The sequence below is a fragment of the Helicoverpa armigera genome, chromosome 4 (genome assembly GCF_030705265.1).
Source record: "Helicoverpa armigera isolate CAAS_96S chromosome 4, ASM3070526v1, whole genome shotgun sequence".
Taxonomy (NCBI): Eukaryota; Metazoa; Arthropoda; class Insecta; order Lepidoptera; family Noctuidae; genus Helicoverpa; species Helicoverpa armigera.
In genome coordinates, this window is record NC_087123.1 from 2,260,863 (window position 1) to 2,287,350 (window position 26,488).

General features: G+C 36.7%; 2 protein-coding genes across 2 annotated transcripts in view; one reads left to right on the top strand and one right to left on the bottom strand.

Moving 5' to 3' along the window:
* The window catches only part of LOC135116759 (uncharacterized), a 152,163-nt gene that overhangs the window by 52,742 nt on the left and 72,933 nt on the right, over positions 1-26,488 (top strand). The window contains exon 2 of the mRNA XM_064034301.1: positions 13,497-13,656. Within this exon, the coding sequence (XP_063890371.1) occupies positions 13,602-13,656 (55 nt within the window). The 5' untranslated portion in view covers positions 13,497-13,601. The remainder of the gene's footprint in view (positions 1-13,496; positions 13,657-26,488) is intronic.
* On the bottom strand, positions 2,553-3,260 carry LOC110382252 (uncharacterized). Its single transcript, XM_064034300.1, has one exon. It carries the CDS (start codon positions 3,258-3,260, stop codon positions 2,553-2,555), a length of 708 nt encoding a protein of 235 aa, XP_063890370.1.

Here is a 26,488-nt window from a genome sequence, read left to right on the forward strand (position 1 = left end):
CGTACACTTGCGGCCACATTAACGTCACACAAAATAAAAATATATACAAAAGAATCAAGAACAATTCGGGTGGTGCATTTAAACTGAACACAGGTAGATAGTGTCAGTGGCAATCGCGTAGCCTGGAGCGCTCAGCTCGCAGGTGCAGGCCGAATTATACACATAGAAGGCGGAAAACAGCGAATTGAGGCGAGAATTTTGTGCGAATTTCGCCGCGATAACGCCCCGTCCGATTGTCCGCCGCTGACGTCTGGGAACAATTTTCGCTGTTTTATTTTTATACATGTACATTGTTCTTTTGTAATGAAGTGTAGTGTGCAATCGTGTTTCATTTACTGCGGGAATATTGCTGCGAAATTTTCGTACTGCTTTATTAAAATCTCTTCCAGTTATCGAAGTTTTAAGAGAAGGTAGAGGTATATCTACTCGAGAAAGTGACACTTTGGGACCAACGAAAATGTCTATACGCATTTCTTAAAGTCTTTATTCGTGGTATTGTGTCAGTTAAATCGGCTCAATTGTGCTTAAGGTACCATTTGGAAGTCTGTCACGTCCACACTAACATATAAATATAAGAAACACCAAATACTATTACCAGTGTGCGTAGCTTTACGTAATGTAAAGGACCTTTGGCCTTGCCCGCGGAGAATCAGATATCAAATTATATAAAGAGAAAACTTCTAAGGAAACAGCGGAAAAGTGTTGAATGGGAAAGTAAAATATTTGAGGATTTTACGCGTACAGGCTTCAATATGGTTGGTACAGATCGGCCGATAGTTCGCGCGGTGAGATATGGTTTTCCTAACAATTTGGCTGTGGGCGGTTTTTTGGCACGGATGTGTAGAATGGCAGAATAGTATTAAAGGTCAGATTGATTCGATAGTTTGAGCTGTGATTGCTTTTATTCTATGTGTTTATTTTGTACCAGTTCTTGATATTAGTTTGTGATATGTTCTCACTGGATTATTATGTGGGTAAACTGTACATATTATCTACATACCTGCCTGAGGCTCAATGTCTCCGACAACATAAATGTCAGTTTTCTTGTCTTTTGAACTCTTGTCTTAATGAAATGAAAATGTGAACAGCCGAAATGATTTTTTCCAAGAAGCTGACATTTTGAATTCCTCCTTACCTCTTACGAAACAATGTTAAGCTGTAGAGTATTTGGTACTAAGAACACTTACTTTTCTGGTTCGTTTCTTTTGACTTCGGGTGTTTTCGGGGAACTGTTTAGTAGAGGATCTCAGACTACCAGATAGTAATCTCAAAAAAAATCCTTAAAGATATTCATATTTTTATAGTAACAATTTTATGCAGCATAATGATAAAGTATTGACGCATGTTACTGACAGCATGGAAGGTGGTAGTGTGTGGTACGCCTATTGTCAGTTAACGGAAAGCTAAGAAGACATAATATTCGACTGTTCTCTTTGTCTTTAACCTATATTTACTTATCTCTAACAATAGTATACAAGTCGAGGTTTCTACGAACATGACGTGGACCTTGTGTTGTCTTATGAAAAAGACAAAAACATTTATTTTGGGAAAATCTTTTTTCTGGTATTAATATGACACGCCAACTTTATCTATGTATACCAATATTATAATGCTGCAGAGAGTCAAAAACTCTGCTTAGCCTTTTCTTTACTATTTCCAAGTCGACTCCTAGTCTGATCAAATGCAATTGAACTGGTAGTAAATACTGGTTGTATATGGAACTACTGCATATCTCACAATTTCAACTAACTTACCTAAGCAATATGATACCCCCTGGTATCGTGTTATGGTGTGGCTGGATACGCCTTGGTAATCTTATACCTACGCGCTGGATTTGAACTTGTGGGCTTGTGTTAGACAGTTTAATAATTGAACAATTATTTTGAATCCTAGACGTAGACTAGAGCATTTAGACTAAACCGGCTGCCTGTTGTATCTAAACCCTCCTCATAAATGTATACATTAGTAAAAACCGCATGAAAATTCCTGCAGCAGTTTTTAAGTTCATGGCAAACAGACAAACAGGATAACTTAGATGATACCAATATCGTAGTATATACAGTCATAGTTAATACTGATTCCTGCGACGATAAATTCAGTAGTAAAGCGTTAAAGTGCTACTTACTATCGCTGTTTTAAAGGCGAGTACGTAAAAGTAAAATTGTTATAACAATACATTGTTTGGATGTCCGGTGAAACTATGTTGGTTACTGCTATCGGGGATTCAATAGGTGATTTAAGTACCTTGTTGAGTGTGTTGTTGTGTGTGGACAGGTTTGGTCAGGAACTCTTCAATGATTCAATTTTATTTAGTTTAAGTCGAAATTATTATATTTAGAAAAACACTTTAAAGTTAAGTACAAAGATATTTTAGATATGTTGATGGTGAACCGACTACCATCTTGCTACGTCGTACCGAAGAAGAAGGGTGTGTGAGGGGCGCGCGGCTCGCGCGCCGGCGGGCGCCGCTAGCGCCGCCTAGTGTCGCTCGATGGCTTTACGCAGGTGGCGTATACGTCTCCGTGAGTTTTACTTAAATCTGGTAGATGGCGTTAACATATGCCCCCGACCTTGGAAGCTCCTGCTTCCAACGAAGTATCATTTTCTTGTGGCAGCAGAGGACAGATTCTTGTGAATGCTCTTCGCACCGTCCCGGTCGCCGTTTTGATGTCAGCGACTCTGGACACGCCATCTTTTCCTGGAAAGGTATGAAGAATTCTTCCCAAGCGCCACTTTAGAGGCGGAAGATTGTCTTCTTTGATAAGTACGAGTGTATTAGGTGCCAATTCTTCTCTCCTTGTCTTCCATTTTGTTCGGGTCTGCAGCTCCGATATGTATTCCGTGGACCACCTCCGCCAGAAATGTTGTCGCATTTGCTCCACGCGGTCATAGCGGGACAGGCGATGTGAAGCTGTAGCCGTCAGGTCTGGAGTGGCAGGTGCAGTCAGCGGTCGGCCAATCAGAAACAGAGAAGGGCTGAGAGGAAGAAGGTCAGTTGGATCTGCGGACAGTGGATGCATAGGTCGAGAGTTTAGGACGGCCTCGATTTGAGCTAAGATCGTGCTAAACTCTTCATAAGTTAAGTTCGCGTTACCAATGACGCGGCGGATATGGTATTTGCAGGACTTCACTCCTGCCTCCCATAATCCTCCAAAATGTGGTGTATAGGGTGGTATGAAGTTAAACTTTATGTTATCATTAGCTAAAATCTCAGTAATATTATTATGATTATTCTTTAAAAATTGTGTAAATTCCTTCATAGCCCCAATAAAATTCTTACCATTATCAGAAAATATTTCAGATGGTTTACCCCTTCTAGAAATAAACCTTTTCAAAGCTAACATATAAGCCTCTGTTGTTAAACTAGTCACTAACTCCAAGTGAACAGCACGCGTTGAGAAACACACAAATAGGCAGATATAACATTTTTCTAATTTAGCGCCCCTCCTTTACGGTTCAAAATAAACATAGGTCCTGCATAGTCTACGCCGCATATCATAAAAGGATAACCTGGTTCTAGCCGTTCTGAAGGTAAGTTACCCATTTGTACTGGAACAGTTTTACCCGCAATTCGTGTACATGTCACACACTTATGCACAATATTTCTAGCCAGGTCACGACCTCTGAGCGGCCACCAATTTTCTCGTAAACTAGCCAACAATAATTGAGGACCAGCGTGAAGCAGGCGCTTATGTTCATATTCAAATAACAAGCGGGTGAAGGTATGTTTACTGCATAGAAGGATGGGATGTTTTTTATCATATAAAAAACTTGCAGAATTACTCAACCTACCTCCAACTCTAATAATTTTATTATTATCCAAAAAAAGATTGAGACTAGAAATATTACGATTAATCTTTGAGGGTAATTGCCCTTTTGATAACATAATATCGAGATCCGAAAACGATTGTTTTTGTGACATTTGAGTCAACTTAATAACTGAGTTATTTAACTCGTCTACTTGGAGAGGGCCGTATTTACGATTACATTTTAATTTATTGCGAGCGTTATGAATAAAACGTAACATGTAAGAAACTATACGCTTCATACGAATAAACGATGAGAATCTGTCAAAAGGAAACGTATTTTGATTAGTTTGATGTATCAACAGAGTGGTAGTTGATTTAATATCTGGCAACTCATTAAAATTAACATTATTACAACTATGATCATAACTAAAATTGCAAAGACGTTCGTGCAAAAATGGCGGACCGTGCCACCAAATATCAGTAGTGCGTAACGCATCCAGCGTGACCCGCGTGACACTAAGTCAGCTGGGTTGGATTTGCTTCCTACATGTAGCCACTTTAAACTACCAGTGAGTTCGTTAATTTGAACTACCCTGTTTTGCACAAACGTTTTAAGAGTGTTAGGTGACATTCTTAGCCATCCTAACACAATAGTCGAATCAGTCCAGAAATAAACATTAGTAAAATTCAAACGAAGTGACTTTATGATTTTTGTGTACAACTTTGCACCTAATAATGCCCCACATAATTCCAAACGCGGTATAGTTACAGGTTTGACCGGAGCGACCTTCGACTTAGCGCATAACAAACCTACGGACACTTTGGTATTATTATCATCAGAGTACATACGCACGTACGCACACGCGCCGTAGGCATTTTGAGAGGCGTCAGTGAAAATATGCAATTCTATATATTGCATTTTGCTATTTATAACCTGACGTGGTATACGTAATTCACTCAAATAGTCGAGACTGTCAACAATTCTTTTCCAATTAATTAAAATATCATGAGGGACCGGATCGTCCCATCCCAGTTTATACGTCCATAATTTCTGTAGCAATATTTTTGCGAGTATAATAATAGGTGATAATAATCCCAACGGATCGTAAATTTGTGATATTGCGGATAACATAATGCGCTTAGTAACATGACTTCCAGTTAAACTTAGTTTAGTTGTATAGTGTAACTCGTCTGTATTCGCGAACCAACCTAAACCTAGTGTTTTACTTTGACAGGACTCGCCTAGAGATAAATTTTTAATTGTATTTTCGCTTGACAAATCAAAATTAAACAACCATTTTCGTAAAACAAAACAACCCGATTGTAACACAGTCGAAACCTTATCACAAACTTGTAATAATGCCTTTTTATCATCAAATCCGGTTATCAAATCGTCTACATAAAAATCTTGGTAAATAATATTAGCGACCGTCTTATCAGCGCAGTCCGAGCCCAGCTGTTTCAAACATCGCATGCTTAAAAATGGCGCGGACGCCGTGCCGTAGGTAACCGTATTAAGCCGGTATACACCGAGCGCATCTAACGGGTTTTCTCTCCATAAAATTAATTGTAAGTATTGTTGGTCGGGTTGGATTAATGTCTGTCTGTACATTTTCTCCACATCTGCACAGGCAATATATGTGTACTGACGAAATCTTAATAAAATGGCAAATAAATCATTCTGTAAGGGTGGGCCAATCAACTGGATATCGTTTAATGATTGCCCGGAAGTAGTTTTTGCACTAGCGTCAAATACTACTCGCAGTTTAGTGGATGTACTATGTTCTCGGAACACACCGTGATGCGGAAGAAAATAATGTGGAGATGGATATGTATCTATTTTAGTCATGTGACCGAGTTCTAAATATTCACGCATAAAATCAAAATATAACTTTTTATAGCTCGGTGTGCACCGACCTAACTTTCGTTCAAGCGCGAGGAACCGACTCTCGGCTTGTTGGTACGAATCGCCGAGTTGATCAGCTGATTCGCGTAGTGGGATACGCACAGAGAAACGACCGTTTTTATCACGAGTTTGTCGTATGTGTGCGTAAAATTGCATTGAACTCTTTTAACCGATGAACCTTTAGTACCATTTATGGCACCAGATACAACCCAACCTAACTTAGTGTTTTGTAAGTATGGGCCGTTTTTAAGTTTAATTAATCCTTCATTCAAAAGTTCCCAAAACATATCCGCGCCGATTAATAAGTCGATTTTATTAGCGAGATAAAATTCAGGATCAGCGAGTGATACGTTAGTCGGAATCATAAAGTTAGCGATATTATGATCGACAGAAGGTAAAGTTGCAGTAATACAAGGCAAGACAAGACAATTTAAATGCATTTTAAATTCCCTATTTTTAGATCGTAACTGTACTTTGCACAATTGTGTAGATTGGGTTACCGAATTACCTACTCCTGCGACGTGTACTGTGGACTGTATCAAACGAATTTTTAATTTATCGCATAATGTTTTTGTTATAAAAGAATGTTGACTGCCATTATCTAGAATGGCACGAATAGTATGATACTTATTATCATTATCTAATATTTCTACTAACGCCGTAGAAAGAATAACGGGTTCTTGAAATGAGGGATTGTTATCAACTCGTTGACGCGTTGGAGTTGACGTACTGTGTAGCGCAGTACTGTGTCCGCTACCTGTCGCTTTGGACTCGCTACTTGGCGTGGACGCCGCTGGCGCGCGCGCGTCGTTCGCAACTACCGATTTACATGAGCTGTCGTTATCACAACACTCGTCATGAAGAAGCGAATGGTGTTTACGATTGCATTGTTTGCAGGCACCGAACCAGCAATGAGACACGTTATGTCCAGCCCGCAAGCAATTTTTACAAAGTTTATTTTCATCTACGAATAATAATTTGTCCTTCAAAGGAAGGTCATTAAATTTGCTACAAGAATATAGCGAATGATTCTCTTTACACATATTACACCTTTGGTAACGTTTTGAATCATTTTGCGCATTAGGTTTTTGTACCGATTTTGACGAATTATTGTTATTATTGCGCGCTGCGAAGTAGCTATGAGAGCTAGCATACTTCGATTGATTGGAGGATGATGGTTTCTTTACAGAACCATCAGATGTTTGCCTACCCGAATCATGCGTACCTTTAATGGATTCTAACATGTCCGCCCTATCGGTAAGAAATATGATCATATCATTTAAGGTTAACTTTTTGTTTTCATGATTAGGTAATTTGGAAAGTGCGCTCTTATGGTTCTCCCACTCCTTTTCGGTGGTAGAATCCATTTTTGACACAATTAGAAATATTAATAACGTGTCCCACTGATCTGTGGGCTCATCTAAACCTTTAAGAGCGCGAATATTTTTTAATACGTTATCTATCAACTTACGAATATGAAATGCAGATTCTTTGTGTAAACCTTGCATTAAAAATAGAGCTTTAACGTGATTTTGAACGAGTAATCTATTATTATTAAACCTATTCTCCAATAAACTCCAGGCTATTGAGTAGTTTTCAGCAGTAAATTGTAACGATTTTATTATTTGACGAGCAGAACCAGTCAGCGCGGATCGCAAGTAATGGAATTTTTGTATGTTATCTATAGTTTTTGAATTATGAATTAGTGATATGTAGGTATCTCTAAACTCTAACCATTGTTCAAATGAACCGTCAAAGGAGGGCAGTGTGATTGTAGGTAATTTAATGCTTGAGGTCTGCGGACCGTTGCGGACCTCAATCGCATTATTATCACTACTATCTTTACTCTTTAGCATGCTTTTCGCTTTTGAAGTAATGTCATAAAACACATTTTCAAAGGTTTCTCTTTCAATTAATTGTTTTTCTAAGTCTAGTTCTGAATCTTGTAGGTGAAATTCTATGTCATCCTGAATTTTCGAGAACTGTTCTAATAGTGTGTTAATATTGTTACAACGATCTTCTAAAGCTATCTTATGAGATTCTGATAATTCTACGTCTACTAACGATTCTACGTATTTAACGAATAAAGTTAATTTTCCTTTAACCACACCCCTTTTCTTAATGAAATCTTTACACTCATCAAATGACATTTTGGGAGATTACAAGAGAACAGAAGAAAAGTACTTACAGTTTTAGTTTGCTGTTACTCGAAATAACGACGCTCGGGCCGCTCGCTACACAAGTAGGTACATATACCGGCGCGACCGCGAGGCACGCACGACACGATAACTGAAATTTTGCACGATATTAGCACAAATGGGCCTTGAGGATGGGTTTGGATAGGAACACTGAATGGCCTGACCGTTTCTTCAGTCCTGCTGGTTGCCTACTTCCAGAATTTCTTCTTGAAGCTATGTCTTCGGATTCGGCTCGAGGTCCAGTATGTTGAGTGTGTTGTTGTGTGTGGACAGGTTTGGTCAGGAACTCTTCAATGATTCAATTTTATTTAGTTTAAGTCGAAATTATTATATTTAGAAAAACACTTTAAAGTTAAGTACAAAGATATTTTAGATATGTTGATGGTGAACCGACTACCATCTTGCTACGTCGTACCGAAGAAGAAGGGTGTGTGAGGGGCGCGCGGCTCGCGCGCCGGCGGGCGCCGCTAGCGCCGCCTAGTGTCGCTCGATGGCTTTACGCAGGTGGCGTATACGTCTCCGTGAGTTTTACTTAAATCTGGTAGATGGCGTTAACAACCTTAATAATGTCTAGGTTGTTTTAAGTGTTCATGGTGGGTCTAACAATTTTGAGAATTGTTGCCAAACTAGAGTTTTTGTTTTGTATCCTAATACTAGCATATATGGATAGGAAATGTAAAAAGGAAATGTCCAGTGATTGTATTAAATAGCAGTTATAATTTATTTATTTACTTTACCTCCAAAAGAACTCGTCAACCATGAACAATTCTCGCTTCTATCACTCTTATAAACTTCAGTTTTATTACCAATTGTTTACCTACGGGATATTGTAATAAAGTTACTCTATGTATTTGTAGATGAGGTAAACTCAAACACTAATTTCAGAGATTCAACCCCACGCAAGCAACAGGACAGCTTTTTAATTAAAACCCCGCCCTCAAACTACCCTCTAAATGAAGTACAGCCTTTTTAAAAAGATTCAAAAGAGCAAGACGTAATGAAGTCCAGAAGAGTTGGTCAATAGAGGTGCGACATCATGACCAATCTACTCAGGTCATGGAGAACAAAATGACTAGTGGAGATGCCATTATGGAAAATTGCCTAAGAAAGTAGCGCTCCAAAACTTTGGGTGACCGAAGAACGGTGCTGTTTTTGCTTTAATACGCCTTCTTTGGATCTGACCATGGTTTGTTATACCAAAAATCGTTGACGTAACTGATCGTTTTGGTCATGCCCAATCACGAATTTGACCTAAAAGGAGGAGCTTGACCTACCTGCATTATAGCATCTCCACATCTTTCCTTACTCCGTGCCTCAGGTCTATGAAACATAGAGGGGTACTCTCTACCAATTTAGCTTAGTTAAGCAACCAGTAAATGAAGTCGCATCAAAGCTTTGAAGGGAACACGTTAAAAGGTCTTGAGAGCGCATTTTTGGAAATGCGCTTTTAGTAAGTAGAAGAGTTAGTAGCGCTGGATTATTGGCCCTTATTTATTCTGTCAGATTTTTGCATTTTAATGATGTAACTTTTCCTTCGAGATAGTTATGGAGATGAAAATCACCACGGTTTGTTATAGGCTAATTTATTATAGTGAAATAATCCTCAAAAGATTTTCGAGAACTCTCCAATTGTCCATCCCAGATACATCTAATAACTTTTGAGGTTTTTGGTGTAGCTACTAGAATTTTTTTATGTTGGTTCTCCTTAAGTACTGTACATGACACGAATCGAAAGTGATAGAAACGTATTGATTGATTAACCAAAATAAGCTTAAAAACACTTCACAAACCAAATGAACATCGATAAAAAACAAGGAACTGTAAAACAAGAGTACTATAATACTGTTATTAAAACGTCGATGTTCGTGTCTGGTCAAGCGAGTTCGCTCCAAGGCTTTTAATCTACTCAATAAAGTTGGAGTTATATAAAAAGGCATTATTGGTCTCATACTTTCGACGAGATTGGGTAAGCAAGACCCGAGCTATAAGAATCGAAAGCATTTTAATTATACAGCCGTTTCTGAGAAAAGTTTAAAGTTGATTTGTTTGTTGTTTTTTCCTCGTATTGGGATTATTTTCTTAGAAAGATTTAGGGTGTTAAAATACTTTTTCTTACCCGTGCAAGCTCGTTTAAATCGGACTTCATTTGACTAATTAGCTATGCTAAGTCCCTTGACTTTTGATGCGTTTTTATGATATGAGTATTTAATAGATTTGTACAAAGATTGGAAACAGTTAAATACTAGCAGTTCCCATCGAAGAAAATGACTCATTCTCTTTCAAAGTAAAACTCGGAAACTGCTAACAGTGCATTCATACAGACGACTTAAAACATATCAAATAAAAATGGCCCCAACCCCACCCAATTATCTGAAGAAACCGCAAAGGTCCACAATCCAGCATCCACATTCAGGCATCACTCAACGAACGATTGAAAAATGTCGTGCCAGCTAACGGACCTATTTAATTAACTTTCCCGGGCATTATGACCGGTTTATACCCGGTTTTTATGCCCGACCCGGGTATTGTGTGGACTCAATATCGGTTGGTTTATTGTCGTCAGTTCGAGTCGCAGGATTCTTTGTGGAGTGGCCGCTACTGGCTACATTATGCTTCGGTAGATCGCTTTTACTTGAATGTAGATCGAAGGTCGTAAATGCTAGTTGTGTACCAGTTAAGCGACCGATTTGGAGGTAGACAATACGTTTTATGTTCAAGGTGAGACGGGGCGTTTTAGTGCTTATTATCTTTATTGAGTGATGACAATGAGATGTTATGGTTATTGTGTGAATAGTGTCTTGATTCTTGTCTTAGTTTGTGGTAGTTTTGTGTGGGTTAATTTCGTGTCTCAATTTATTGGTAGGTAAGAGACACACACACAGCAATCTTTTAGTTGGCAGATAAATTGACATTACAAAGATCAGATATCTGGTTGATATTAGACAGACCGAAAAAGGTTAATTGTATTCTCATTTACCTTCAAAATTAAGTGTTGATCAACCAAAAGACCAACTATCGGCAGTTTACCCTGTAGTTTAATGTCTATTTTGTAATAAAAAATCTAACCAAAATACTCTCTTTACATTTCCAAAAAACATCGATTATATCAGCCGCCATTAAATTGATAGCATTTCCTTCAATACTCTAAGGTTTCGTCGGCAACTCGGTATGTTAGTGGGGGTACATTTTTTATCACTCGCTCTGGGCGGTGATCAATCATTTATGTTCGTACAAGGCTGCCGAATTACGTCGCGCGATGTTCAAACATTTTACTGATTTTAATATGAAATTATGAGAAAAGTGTTCCGGTGTTTATGTAGGTATACTTAAGTTGTTTTGCTCGGTTTTATCGAATCTTGAGGGAATTTTATACATAGATAACATCAGGTATGTAGGAGTGTAAACTCTTTACATGTTAATCTGCATTTAGAAACAGTCTCTCCCTAGAGTTAGTCATAGTAACAAAATATGGTACTGATTGCAGTAGTTTTCCTGACATATAGGTTCTGCCAGTGGTTTCGCGGAAAGTGACTTTACGTACCTGGATGAAAAGAAATGTACCGCCTCACCCGATAAATGACCTCTATCACACTGAAATATTTTTTCAGGTCACAGCAGTAGATCAGCATGTTCAAACACACATACAAATAAACACCGACTTTCATAATAAGAAATTATTAACTTAATTTAAAATATACCAGTGCACACAAATAAATTTTAAGTCCCCTCGAAGCAGCTTTCAATATTATTAAACCTTCTCATAGATAAATCTCGAAACTTCAACAGAGTGAAAATAAGATGCGTAATAAACGATTTAATTACTTAACGTTAATAATAACTTAATTTTCAAGTCAATATTAATTTCACTTATCGAAAGTTGTTAATTGTGTAAAACAGTTTAATTTTTGGATATCAGCTTTGCTTGGTAAATGAGATTTAACTTCAGTATTTCGAAGGGGACTTCGATGGGTTTTTAGAAGGCAAAAGGACTAGCATAACACCATACAATTTGATTTATTTTTTTGCATTAAAGGCACTAATATAGATTTTTAAATTAGACTTTTATGAACGTCTCGAAGCTCCAAATATTTTTTAACAATATTTCAAGTTGTACTGTGACAATTTATCACTACTTCGCAGTTCAATTTTGATTTCGTAAGTGAAGCTACATATTAATGCAACCCTTAATGGTTGCAGTCTCCCGGGTCAATTTCCAAAGCCTATACCCAATTAAGGTAGTAGGATGGGAGGACCAAAATATTGGTTTGACGAAATTGCTCCTTCCGTCTACTTCACTTTGAGACGCATATTGACATTTACATACAGTGGCTACGCCGTAGCAGCGTAGTCTAGTCTACGGCGTAGCACGTAGCTGTGCCGATCAATTTATCAATCTGTAAATTGTTTTATTGTTTGACTTTTAGGGATATTGGATGCCATTTACGAGAATCTCAAGCATCATACTTACGTAGAAATATTTTCTGTTCATATGTATTTACAAAAAATATACCTAATAAAACCATGTCCAAGTTAGTAATATACAAATTAATGTTTAAAAAAATGCAACCACCACTATTATTTCTAAACACTTACATAATGTTTTGAAAACAGCACTAAGAAGCATTCATAGCGCACAAAAAATATACTCAACAGTTTTTCTTACTTCAACATTAATGCATTTGAAACATAAAGAGGTTTAACGATGTAATTCAGTCTTTAGAATTTCCATAAGACTGTGTGAGCTACTATTAATCACCACTAGATTCTGCTGGGAGAGAAAAAATATCTTTATTGAGCGGCTAATGGGTAGTTTAGACTTAATTTCGTGGAACTGAGAGCTTGAGGGTTGTTTATAGACTGAAATACATTTTGATGATATTTTTAAAGAAGGGTTTTATTACATATTGGTATAGAATTATGCCCAACGGTTGATGACGTCCTCCAAGCTCATTATCGGCCACGGCGGTTGTTCTCATATAAGGAAACTAGCCAACTGCGCAGCGCATATTATAGTGCACAAGCATTTGCGCAGACACAGGTGTACTCACTATTCCTTCACTCTGAAGGCCCGATGGGATGTGTACATATGCTCGTACGAAAACAACATGTACATAAAAACTGGTAGTATTCTCGACAAAACTAGTTACCCAATAAAATATAAAAATTAAGTTTTCAACTTTTAGCACTGAGTTTATTGCTTACAAATTTTGACCAGTAAATAGAGCTTCGGGCAGTAAAATGTATCCCGCCTAACCCACAACCTTGGCCGGTTATAAAATAAACATTGAAAGCCCCTTTTATAACTAATAAACTATTTTGAACAAACATTTTACGGCCTTAAGAGTACCACACTGTATACAAAACAGTCGGCTGACAGTTGACACGATTTTTGGCAAAAAATCTTGAGTCCAATCAAAGTTTTCAGTCGGTCTGTTACCGGCTTGATACCTGATCTTTGTAATTTGCGTACATTATATTCAACTTCATACTGATTTAATCATACTAAAAAAATCGGCCGACTAAAAGTTCACAGTGTGCTAACTCTAAAATATTTATCCAAAATAGTTCCGGCTTCGAAAGATATTCCGTGTAATTTACGCAAACGAACCCTTCGTTAATTAAAATCTATGTTCTTTGTTTCAGGTGTTGGAACATTCTGGAAGCTGTGACGTCACGGCCGGTCTGATGTGAGCAAATAATTTGAATTTGGAAGTGTTGTGATGTCACCATAGTGATGAGACAGTTTACATGAAAATGGGGACGTTGTGGTTCGGTGTTTGTCTGTTCATCTTTTGGATAACCGGTAAGTAATAATAATAGTTTATTTATTTTATTTTTGTGCTACTTTTAAGAGGTCTGTTAGTAACCAGGTTTGTGGACCAAAAATTTGGGTCATACAGCTCGAAATTTAAATGTTTTTCAACGAAAAAGTTGTGAGTTAAATGTGAAGCAAGTTTGGCTGCACTTTATAATGAGTTTCTTTATAAATCTGTTACAAAAAACATAGCTTTGTTCACAGTCAAACGTTCTCATTGTTATGAAGTAACAATCCAATTTATTTTTTCTACGGCAACAGATAAAAATACAAATTAATTATTGGCCCCACTTTTTCTAATAAATCAACCTCGAGTCCAGACAAAAAGCAGGCACGAAATGGAATCCACTAATTGAATTCAGAATTCGAATTCGAACTAGCGTAATTAAGATATAAAGAAAAAAAAAACGCGAACTTGTTCAATTTGCCATAAATTAACTCGTTTCTTAATTTAGGAAGTAAAAGAAGGCTTTTAGTTGATTAACTTTTCAACGGGCACTGTAGGAACATAAATCAAGCATAATACAATTACAGTTAATGTTTGATTAAATACGGCTGTTTTGTGAGTCGGGCCACGAAGTTAGCGGCGTGTTCGTGCGGAGGTGAGCTCCAAATAGTTCGGTTGATTAAAACTTGTTTAGTAATTAGGTGTAGGGGTGGGTGATGTTTATTCAGCCAGTAATTGGATTAAAATGTATTTGTTTTCTTTTAAAAGTGATAAGGCTGAACCAAATTAAAACTTAATTGTTTCTCGAAAGTCCTTCCTCTTATTCTCATTTTTTCCAAGCTGTTTTAAATAATAAATATTTATTTCAGTTATAACAATTTCAGAGGCACATTTTTTACTTCATAACTTTATGAATGACACTCCGCTTTTAAGACAGACTACGGTAGGTTTTCAATTGTTTGTTCACGCTATTTTCTCGCTGAATCTAAGGCCCCAACATTCTGTTGTTTCGGCCCTCATAACGAGATTTCGACTCCCAGTATATTTATTGCTTTCAAACGTTCGAAGTTAATTATGAACGTGCGAGTTATGCGTGCGTGTGAGTTACTGTTTTAAATGATCGTGTAAGTTATTTAAGTATTTACCTTTATTGTTTACTTTTTGTTCATGTGGCCAGTCATTTATTGCATTGTTTCCTTTAAATACCAGCTTGGTTTCATCATTAATGGTGAGTTTCACTATATGACTTTAACGATAACCGAATCATTTTCAGTTGTCAAATCGCCGACCAATGGGTGGCAGGTACACGGCTGGTTATGGTTTGGTTCTCATTTTAGTATATTAGTACAACGGGGTCTAAGAGTTACATCATCACTTGCTGACAAAATAATCTTCTCTCCTAGATAATACTAAAGAAAGAATATTTAAAAAGATCCTTTACAACAGATAACCAACCACAAAAATAACACTGAAACTAGCAGACGTTGAAAAATGAGCGCTCATATTAAACTAATATCCTAGAACACGACCCGGGTATGCATTCACATGAGAAAACGTCACAAAAGAACGGTCAAATAATTTTCAATACAAGTTAGGATTACATACAAAGCATATCATTCAATTTGTACAAAAATCAAATCTTACCGGAACACAAAATTTTGGGACCCGAAAAAATATATTCGGAGAAAGTCCGATATGATTATTCGTCTTCGGAGATCCAATAATTCGTTATATTGAAGAAAGTTTCCGTCTTACAAAGTTCCCAGTTCAATATGATTTTCTTTGACCCAGCTTCAGCCATTATTAGTATTATTCTTCGTTGCCAATATCACGATTGCTTTTCGTGCCTAAATGTCAATTCTATTAAGCGTTTGTTTTGGCTATGAAAGGGAATATTAAAATTGGCAATAGTCCGTTTGGAGTCTATTTACTTTTATGTTTTATTTATATACTGGCTGCTCTATTCTGTTACCTTTGTGAGCTACTTTCGGCAACTGGATAAAAAGTAGCACTTGTTCTTTGTCAATCCTTCTCCGTGTGAGAGGAGGCCTGTGCCCAGCAGTGGGACGATAAAAAGGCTGCAACAGTTTTCTTAGTCAAGCTGACAACTATCTGTTCTTATTTCACCTAAATCAGATCACTCGTTTTGTCGTGAAAGCTGGTAAGACAGACTGAAAGGTTTCTTTCGCGTTTATAATATTATTTTATATTTACTTAAGCAATTTAAACAACCATATAAAATATCTATGTATAGTATATTCGTTTCAAAAATAATATTTTAAAATGGAATTTAAAGAGGCGACAGCAATCGCACGAGTGAACATTGATCGGGCCAGTGAACGAACGATTGAACTAATGAACGATCTGAACATTCACTTAAGTTGACTGAATGATTACTCTGGGGAGAACGATTTAATCGCTCATGTAGAAGTCATGTCTTGCTCGACTATCTAAATCTATGTACGAAATGTATGTGCGAACTGTGTTAAAATTTTAATTTGAGAAACTTAAATAGAGAAAGTTGGTCTCCAGAAGTTCCTGCCTTTTTCAACAAAAATTACTCTCGCTCAGTCGCTTCTTCTCCCTCTTTTAGATTATGCCGATGTCTGTTCTTAACAAACTCGAGCGTCTGCAGAATCTGTGCATCCGCTTCATTTTTGGCCTCCGGAAATACGACCATGTGTCTGAATTCCGGAGCCAGCTGAAGTGGCTGCCAATTCGGCAGCGTCGAGATGCTCATATTCTGTCTTTTCTCTTCTCTCTTCTTCACAATCCCAACGCTCCAAATTATCTTAGGGAACGCTTTGAGTTCCTTGTTCCTAGAGGCAAACCCTGTCGCTCCTCTTCATCTCTTTTACTCCGTATCCCTCCTCATACTTCGAGCCGTTATGATGGATCCTTCACTGTTCGCGCTGTGAGGCTTTGGAACGCTCTGCCTCACAGTATACGTGACAGCACATCGTTAGATGTCTTCAAGAGACGAATTAAAGAACATTTCCTGTCAACATGACCTTATTTGTATGTATGTATTTATTTATTTATTATATTTTATGTTTTATTTATAGGTATATATTTTATGTTATGTAATTTCACCTCTGTTTTGTTTAATGTTGTGTACTTTAAATTTTCTCTTCCCTATCGCATCTCTCTATCGCTCTAAGGTTTGCTGTTAGAGAACCCAGTTCTGGGTTAAGCTCGCCTTTGTACATGTCTTCTCTGTGTTGTGTGTGTCTTTTAAATGTTTTTGTGTACAATAAAGAATAATAATAATAATAAAGGGAACCACAAATAATAAAATAATTATTAGAAAATATTACCGTTGCGTTGTGAGTTTACAATTTGTTTTAAGCCCCGACGCAAAAAGGGGTCTTTGACTGCGATTCGTGTCTGTGGAAACGTAGTTCTTAGACTGATGAATTGATTTGTTCTGATGAAATCTGGTATTCCAGCGGATTTTCAGACATGATTTATCAAAATCGGCTTAACTGTTATTAAGTAACTAGCTCATTATCTGCTTCCTAAATATAAAGGAGATCTATATCAAATTACTACCTAGAACCCTGTATTTGGCTTTGGCTTCGAAACATTCACTCTTCACACGATTACAACTACTACCTTAACACTACTTTTAACACTACCTTAAAACATACTCCGAATTCGCTCAAAAACTCATGAGGCGTTTAGTTTAAACACAGCCAGTGAGGCAGATTGGTTCCTGTGGGACGCACAATGGTTGCACTTGACTCCTGCAACTTGCACTCAATGGAACGCGCGATGCACTGCTTTGCATTCAAGCCTGCAGTTTTATTTTTTACACATTTTGTACGTAGGGTATGTATATTTTGTTGGGAAAGATATGTGTAATATTGGTTTCTCCAGGGTGCATGATTTTGGGTGTGTTCGTGGCCAATCTTATCATTATCTTAGATTGAACTTTTATACGATCAATGTACACTTAAAATCGCATGCGAATAGAGTGAAACATTCCGTTTTTTTTTTTAACAAAACGAATGTTTTCATTAAATATAGATCTTTTATGCTTAATTAAATCTGAGCTATAGAAAATAAACATCCGAATTCATTTCATTTCAAGCAGATACAGTTGCTTTGAGCTCAGATATAATACTTACATAAAACTGCTTCATTATCAATAATTCAGCGCTAAAAATAAAAGCAGAGAATCCTTTGTACATAACGAAAAGCACTTTATATTTCCTTCTATCAGATCTGTATGTAAATCTACTTTTAAAACTACCGTCAATAAATCTATACAGTGAAGAAAATATTATTCAGTTCAGTCCAATCGGTCCGAGCCTTCGAGTATTTTGTCTGAGACTTGCCGATAAAAGGCTAAGAGATAGCCGTTTTGTGATGTAGATTTTGAGATATATTTTTTTATATTTTGTTTAAGGAATTTTGCTTTTTTTGTCTTTTGCTTTAACTTTTCAATACCTAACAGTGGCGAAGGGTGGTTTAATGAAATAGGGAAGCCGCAGCAAAAAAAAACTGGGGGGGGAGTACTCAGGGATGGGGGGGAGAGGTAATGGAGGTAATTTCTCAGTCCACCTTTTAGCACTGACTGAGAGACTGATAGTTTGAACATGTTTTCTCGAGGAATTCGGCAGATTATTAATATCTATAAAACTTTATTATCTTTAGTTAGGTATATTAACTACTAGAATCTGAGAAAAGTTGGCACAACAATACCTTTTAAGTATTTAATTTACAACGGCCTGTTAGCCATTGTTATCGTAGGTATGTGTTTCATAAATCCGTCAGGACGTTACAAATTTTAATATTGACGTATTATTGGTAGGTAATTCACCCGAGCGGCGTGCCCGAGTTTCATAACACGTTTTTATTCTCAAAACTTAACCTTGAAAAATAAGTTCCTACCTAAAGTAAATAATCTGTCGGTAACGGGTAAAGTCTAATGCGATAAATGCTATCCTAGTTAAGTTTTAAAAGTAGGTACACTTAAAAGAAACCTGATGCTAACTGTCTGCGTATCAAAGTAACTCATTCATTTCAACGTAGGTACTAGGTACCTCTATTTTTTTCACTACACACACTGTACTTGTACTGACTGAGTACCACCAGGTCACGGTGCGATTGCGGTGATTAGTAGGGAGTAATGATACTGCCAACCACTTATTCAAAATTATGTACTTGGTGAACACAAAAATTATCAATTCCCAAGTAGCGTCATTAAATCGCGGAGAATCTTAACACCGCGATTCAGGATTTGCATAAAAATGCACAACGCCATCTATGTTGACATAATGTAACTAAAACACTTAAACTAACGTAAAATAACTATTGTACACACACGAACTATGTTATTTATAAATGATACACACACTAATAAATTCAATTAAGTAGTACAAAGAACAAATTGTTAATGGTATTATCTAAAACAAAATAAGAAGAATGAGAGTGAATTTGTCTGATTTGTTTGTTTACATATTTGAGAGCTGTAAGCGCTGTCACTCGCGCGTAGACAGATATAGCTACTCTACTCTTGACGCGTTCTTTCTCGTTCACTCGCGAGTTTTGATTGGCTGGAACCCGCTCCGTGAGCCGGCTTACCGCTCGCCCTTATGCCGCGAACATCGCGCGGCGCGGCGTGGATGACGTCACGCAAGCGTAGTTTTGTATGGAGGAGGAAGCCGTGGCTTGTTTAGTAGGAGCAAAATGTTTCAAGTAATTTATAGACAATTTTTTTACGGTGGTAGGCGTTTTGTTATACCTACATATTTAAATTGTGTGGTTTAAATGATTATATTAATTATACCTATACCTATATTATAACTTATACCTATGCTTCTTTCTTGAAATTCGAAAGGGAAGCCGATGGGAATCGGCTTATAAGGACGCCTCGCCACTGATACCTAAAACAATTTTTTCCAAATTTTGAAAAGTTCCATGTTGAAAATAGCATCAAAATCGCTTCTGCCAAACATGAGATAATTGCGCACACACATGAATACATAGGTACATCGGTACATAGATCAAATTGAGAACTTAACCTAGTCGGTGAATAATACACTATTATAGCTACTATTATTACGAATAGCTTTTTCTTAAAAGGGCTGAAAAGCAGTAACGAGGTGAAAACCCCTTAACTTGGCTACAATAAGTCACATTATGTCATACAATAAAGAGGCTCCTATATTAACGTACCAATTCAATAAAAATAAGCAATACCCAACAATACCTACTTACAAACCCGAAATTGCGATGTCATCTGATTTCATGCCGAGAACCGTCCGTCCTTGTCGCCATCATTACATTAGTCCAGAGCTGACTACAACAGAAAATGATACATGCAAATAGCCACAACACAGATAACCAATCCTACCGTTCACTTCATACGATCGTACTCAAATAGTTCACTCACACACGCAAACGCTTGCGTATGCACGTATAGGCGCGCGGTTCCACTGACAATCGTTTCCCAGAACGTGGGTAGGCTGTATGTGTGAAGTAATGTGTGTGTGTGTGTGCGAATGAGTGAAGAGTGAAGTGTTTTTCCCATTGGTGTGCGTCGAGCTAGCGTGACCCATATACGTAGCCTGTGGCGACATAAATTATGGGACCAATTGTTTCCTATATGCCTATTGTGTTTCCATTGCATTTATTTAGATAGTATTTTGTTAAAATGACACTCGGACGTTTTTCGCTTTTGTTTGGATTGAGGGTTATTTTTATTGACCTGCAAATTAATGTGTTTTACGCTATTTGCTGACTGTACGAATAGCTTTATTTATTTCACATTTAGAGTACACAGACAAACTTTCAGTCGGTCGATAGTTTATTTGTACTCATAAATTGGTATAAACATGAATGGTAGTAAGCACTTTACAAAGATCAGATATGTAGCTGCTATCAGACCGACTGAACCACCAAAACCAATTTTCGTATCATGTGTCGGAAGACAGTTTAGTCTGCAGTGTGTTTATTTCTGTCTGCTGTATTTATTAAATAATTGCCTAAATATTTATTAACGAAACAAAACAAACCCACCAATAACCTTCAACGACTCTCACAAATGAATAAACAAAATACAACAGCAAAACACAAAACAAAATAATATCAAAAAATATATACCTACTCCTCGGAGAATCTCCATAATTCGTTTTCAAAGCTAGTTCAGCGTCCATAAGAAAATAAAACCACACACGGTATATATTTACTCATTATTTATGTATGTAAATGGCAATTTTGCGACCTATTTGTCTCCCTTCAGAGTATATTGCCGCGACGGATCGCCTGTCGCTGTTTCCGCTCGCTGCCCTGTAGTTGAACTAGGAAAACTGGAAGGAACTTGTTAGAAGGAAATGTTACGACTTTATTATATTAATTAAGATATGTTAATCAGGTTTACGGGAATATTAGTAAGAATTACCTTGACAGTTCCCGCTGACTGCAAACTTTTAGTGTGCCAATCGTTTGTATGGGCTTGTAAATCAGTATGAAGATCATTAGAATCAGGAGATCATGAAAGATAAGGTATTTAGCCGGCATCAGACTGACTGAAATATTTCATGGGAAACAAGATTATCTTTTAAAAATTAATTGCCAACCATCAAAAGGAGGCTAAATGATATGAATAATGAATATGGATGTGTTTTTGCCAGTAAGTGTCTGATTCTCTCTCCAGAATGAAAATTCACTTGATAATGTTCAATAAGAAAACAGTACATTAATAAGGACACCCGAAAGTCTAACAAGTCTTATTAATTACCAAGTCTAAGGGTGTCGTGTTCCCAGTAATTGGGTCTTGAAGTTTTGTCACTGTCAAATATTGGTATTCAGCTCGATCCGATAAGACTGAAAACAAGACCCCAGTGGGAGTTAGAATATTAATACAAGTAAAATATAGTTTTTATTATGCTAGTTACTGGCAGATACATTACAAGTTTGCGATCAGCTTTTAAAGTTGTTAAGTGCAAAGAGAACTTGCTTAAAAGGTTTCATAATGCCTCCGCTATGATCAATCAACTTAATTGAGAGAGACTTCTTCAGTAAATTGATGATATAACATCGTCTGGATTACTTAATTTCGTAATATTGAGCTCAGAAATCGTAAGTAGGTAATATAATCTGGAAATGGCAGAAAATTGAGGTAATAGAAATTGTGAATATCCTGTACCAATTCCAGAACAGATCAGTACAAAAATTAAATAAAGAGTCTTTAAGTTCATAGCCCACCAGACTATCTACATGCACGAAAATATGTACATTGTATATGTAGTAAGTATACATACATACACCTCAGATTCTAGGGACAATACACCCATAACAGGCATTATCTATGTTTTACGACCATCTATTACGCAAATTATGGGCAACATAACAATGTCTGCGAAAACATCGTCTAGCTTATTTGTCTCTTCCAGAACATTCGAGAATCATACGTGATTATTATCCTGTTGACGTGTTGTGGCCGACATAGTGATGCATGAGTGTTGGTCGCGATTGTTTTCATACTAACAAGCCCTTTGTTCACTATTTTGGCGAATACTTTTGGGTGTTTTGCCGTTATGCTGATTTCGAGGATATAGTGGTTTACTGGTTACAGTGACAACTCTTTTTTGTGCTTTTATTTAGTAGTGTCGTTTATTTCGTTGTTTTGGTTGGGAGATTTAGTGTGCATGAATTTGGATTGTGACAAGATTCAGGGGTTGCTATGGGCTTGAGTGTGCCGGGTTTGTTTGCTTGGGGGTGGCTTTGTGGGTCACAAAACAGTGCAATGATTGAAGCTTGCGTTTTGTGACAGCTTTAAGGTCAGATAAAACGTGGTAAGTACCTATAACTATGATTAGATTTCCTTCAACCAAGTCATTTATTAACTAGAAGTAAAATTGCAATAATAATAGTTTGTTTGGTGTAATTGGACAAAAAATTAAAGATCCGCTGTGAAGAGTGAGTGAGCTTAATCAATTTTGACACGCTAATTAAATTGATCAATTAAGTCTCAAACAAAAGGTCACGGAGTTACCAAAGTTCTGATGAGTCGATCATAATCTTCTGCTCGATTTTGACTTACACTCGGTTTTCATGTAGCGTGGGTAGTGCCTAGAGGATTATGTCAGGTGTGAGCTGACCTTGTGACCTTTAAAGGTCGTTTGACACTGACTTCTGCCAAATCGGCTCTTCGAATCCCAGAAGAATTGTGCATTTCTGAGTTTTGATATTTTTATTTAGGTTACGACTGATCTGTTTGGTCATAGATTTAAGTGATAAACGAGTCTTTTGCTAGTTGTCAAACGTGATGGTTATCGAGCATGAAAAGGTTGATTTCCTCATTGTTTTATCATAAGACGATTCCTCTCGCTATGGGTACGGTACTCTAACTCTTTAGATTAAGATTTTCGCATGAAAATCTGTGTACAAGCCTCTCTGGATTTAGATTTATGTTTAAACTAGGAAGCTTGATCCTAACAAAACGTTTTGCGTAGGTGGGTAGCTATAAGTTATCCTTCCTCTACCTTTGCTTTAAATCTTCAAGGAAAATAGCCATGATATTGTGTCGTAACATAAACCTTTACGTGTATGACCGCATTTACTAAGATAGAGCGCTCATAAACACAGCAAAAGCAAATATCGTGAAAGAATCTCATATTTGAAAACTCATCATAAGTAAGTGCGAAGTTCAATACTCATTTCTGTTCCATTCTCTCCAAAGCCTTTGTTTTTTGAGAATCACTTATCAAGAAATTGTATTTCGTTTTTGTGGAACAAAACATTTGTGGCGGCAACTCCTTTTTCTATAGATCAAAATTACTTTTTTTTTTCAACAAAAACCCGCTTTGATAGGTCTCTTTGACGGAGTGTCGAAAAGGGAACATTTTCATACAGTTTCCGGGTTTGTATTGTATTTGGAGTAGAATGTTGACCACTGTGCGATTAAAGCTTCGACTCTTTTGTTGGGAAGTGTGAGAGCAATCTTTGGTAGGTACTGTATAAGTATTTATATATGTCATGGGATCTTGGAGTTTGTTTGGACTTTTGGACATATAGAGTATACAGTTTTGTCTTGAGCTATGTTTTTATGTTTTGGAAATTATTATTTTTAAGCGGGCGATTTTGCCTGCTTTTATTTGTTTGTCGTTTGGCAGCGACTATTTCGGTAAACCTTTGACTGCTTTCTGATTTTGACAATTTATATTAATATTTGTACCTACTATAGTACCGCATATCCAGTTATACATAGTTTCAAGTAACACTGTACTATATATTTCAATTTTAAGCAGCACAAACTTCTCTTTATATTCTGTAATAAAAATTACGAGTCTTCTAATACGAAGACATTCTTTTCCGCAAATTAATGACATTAAGTCCTTACTCAAAAGACTTTGTAATAAAAGCTTTTAAGAGTACAACGGTTTTTCATGTAATTAGTTAATGGGGGTCAAGAAATATTCCTTCATTTATTACTTGAATGCACTTAGTATCACAGACTGGATTTTTTTGTTGCTTTATAGTCTAGACTTGTCTTTAAATTGGATTAGAACCTCCTTATACTGCAAACTTTTTGTCGGTGGATAGTTTGATCAGGCTAATAAATTAATGTGGAGATAGTAGGATAGTAGATAGTAGGTAGTGCGCACATTATAGCGATCGGGAGTCTGGTTGACATCAGAAAGACTAAAGGTTTGATTTGATTTACAAATAATCTCAATATGAACTGTAAGTGAACGATCACGCGAACTATGGGCCAACAGTTTAGTCTGCAGTGTAGATACAAGAGTTCATAACAGGGGTATTTTAGAAAAAAAAGAATTTATTTGCAACCAAAATCAAAATGATTTTCCTATAAGCACGTCAAAATTACCTCACAGGTCACGGTACAACATAAATTCGTTTCCTCAAAGCATAGCAATGAATGCTTGTCACTCGATATATCCTTCCGTCATTCGTCACGCCTCTAAAATTATATTAATGCGTGTGTCAAATAGTAAGCGAAAACCGTGTTTTTGGGGTATTGTCCATATTGGAATAGAGAGTACATTCTAGTCATCGGTTGGTTCTAGTATAACATCACCATCGTTTATAGAGTAAAATGTATTTGTATTGTATTGTAGGCTACTTTCGCAACAAACGACCGTCGACCTGTATGACATATTGTAAATCTATTTGCTTTGTTATAACATTATTTGCCGTTCTCAGTCTTTATTTGTAGCTAAAATCAAGTGTTTGTTTCACCTTAAGTTCTCAATAAAGAAGACCTAAGATTTTGATCTACAGATAAAATTAAAAGACATAGACGGGAGCATGAATAAGAGAAAGGCATCCATTTTTTTATATTGCGGATGATATCGGAATTATAAAAATCTTCTACACTTCAGATCCAATAACAGAAATCGTCTAAGATACGTAAAATACATTTTGAACTTCAAACAATAATTAAATTAACAGCAAGACGAACATCGATACCTCGGTTTCTCAGTGTGAATCGGTCCTCAGAGCTGTTATAACGGCATTTGGTACGAGCCCGAACTATGTCGAAATATTTGGGAATATCTTGTCGTATCTCATGTTCGTCTCGCAATAGTTTGTCAAACAATTTGTTCCTTTCACCCCTCCCTCCTACCTGGGTGAGAGGAAAAGAGTATACGGGTGATTCTCGATTCATATAACCAAGAAACAATTTTACTTATAAAAGGTTGTTTATGGAATCCGAGTATTAAATATTGACATTTAAATTAAAGCAAACATTTTGGCTTTAATTTTTGTGTTCTTTTTTAAAAAATACTTACAAATAAAAAAGTTTTAATCAGCTGAACAATTTCAAGTTCTGATCGTGATTCTGTATTGAAATGTTTATTTGTTTTCGGTTTTATTTTTGAAGTCTGTCCAATGTTTCTGAAAATACATAAGTATTAAATACAATTCGCGTAACCTGTACTTTTTCGACAATTAAGATTTTTTATCATTGTTACCGAAATTATTCATTAAAAAAACTTATGACATTGATACGACAGCGAATCATTACTAACACAACGAAACACGCCGGTATGACCTAGACGAAAATTTTCTTCGAAAAAAAAAAATACATCTTACGAATTCTGAAAGGTAACGCAATAAACTGTACGTGACGACGCAAAAAATATTTCTCCGAAGAAAAATATAATGTTTGTCACCTCCACTTGTTTTCAAAGAAAAGTAATTTTTTTGATGGAGAATAACAGGACGGCTAGGAAAATAGACAGATGTTCAAAACAAGCGGCGACGGGGCAAGGAGTAGTATCGAATATCATTGGACAGGTGTGACGGGGATGAAGGCAAAATTGCTTGCGATAGAAGCAATTTTTAAACGTGAAATAAGTAAGAGGCTATTTTAAGATGGGTTAGTTTTATGTCAGGTTGTTGATATTTATAAAGGATGTATTTTTAGAATAATGATTATTTTAGGCGTATTTGTCAACAATATAAAATAAAGGATTAACATTCGTGGTCGCGATTGTTAGCTTTATTTTGCAAAAAGGTGAACTAAGTCATACGAACATTTTCAGCCAAGCAATATTTATTATAGAACTGCAAAAATGAAATTGTTAAATATTCCTACCGTACCTAACCCGGGTTGCTAAACAATTATGTTGCTAAAAAAGCATAGCCTAATATATCATTAATTAATGGCCAATTGTCTGATTTCTATTTCTCTGATGAATATCAAAGATTTAACACTTATAATACCAATTAACGACTAACCAATAAACCACTAATCCAAGAAATCAAAAAGCTAATAATACTGGTCATTTCACGAGCGTCCCACAATCACTGTTATTCCGCCGGTAGTTCTGACCCATAAAGGGTTCCGGCCCATTGGGTAACAGCGATAAATCAACGATAAATTAGCTTGGACAT

What these genes read in the sequence shown, in the direction of transcription:
- LOC110382252 (XM_064034300.1), bottom strand. Translation starts at nt 3,260, where the DNA reads ATGAAGGAATTTACACAATTTTTAAAGAATAATCATAATAATATTACT.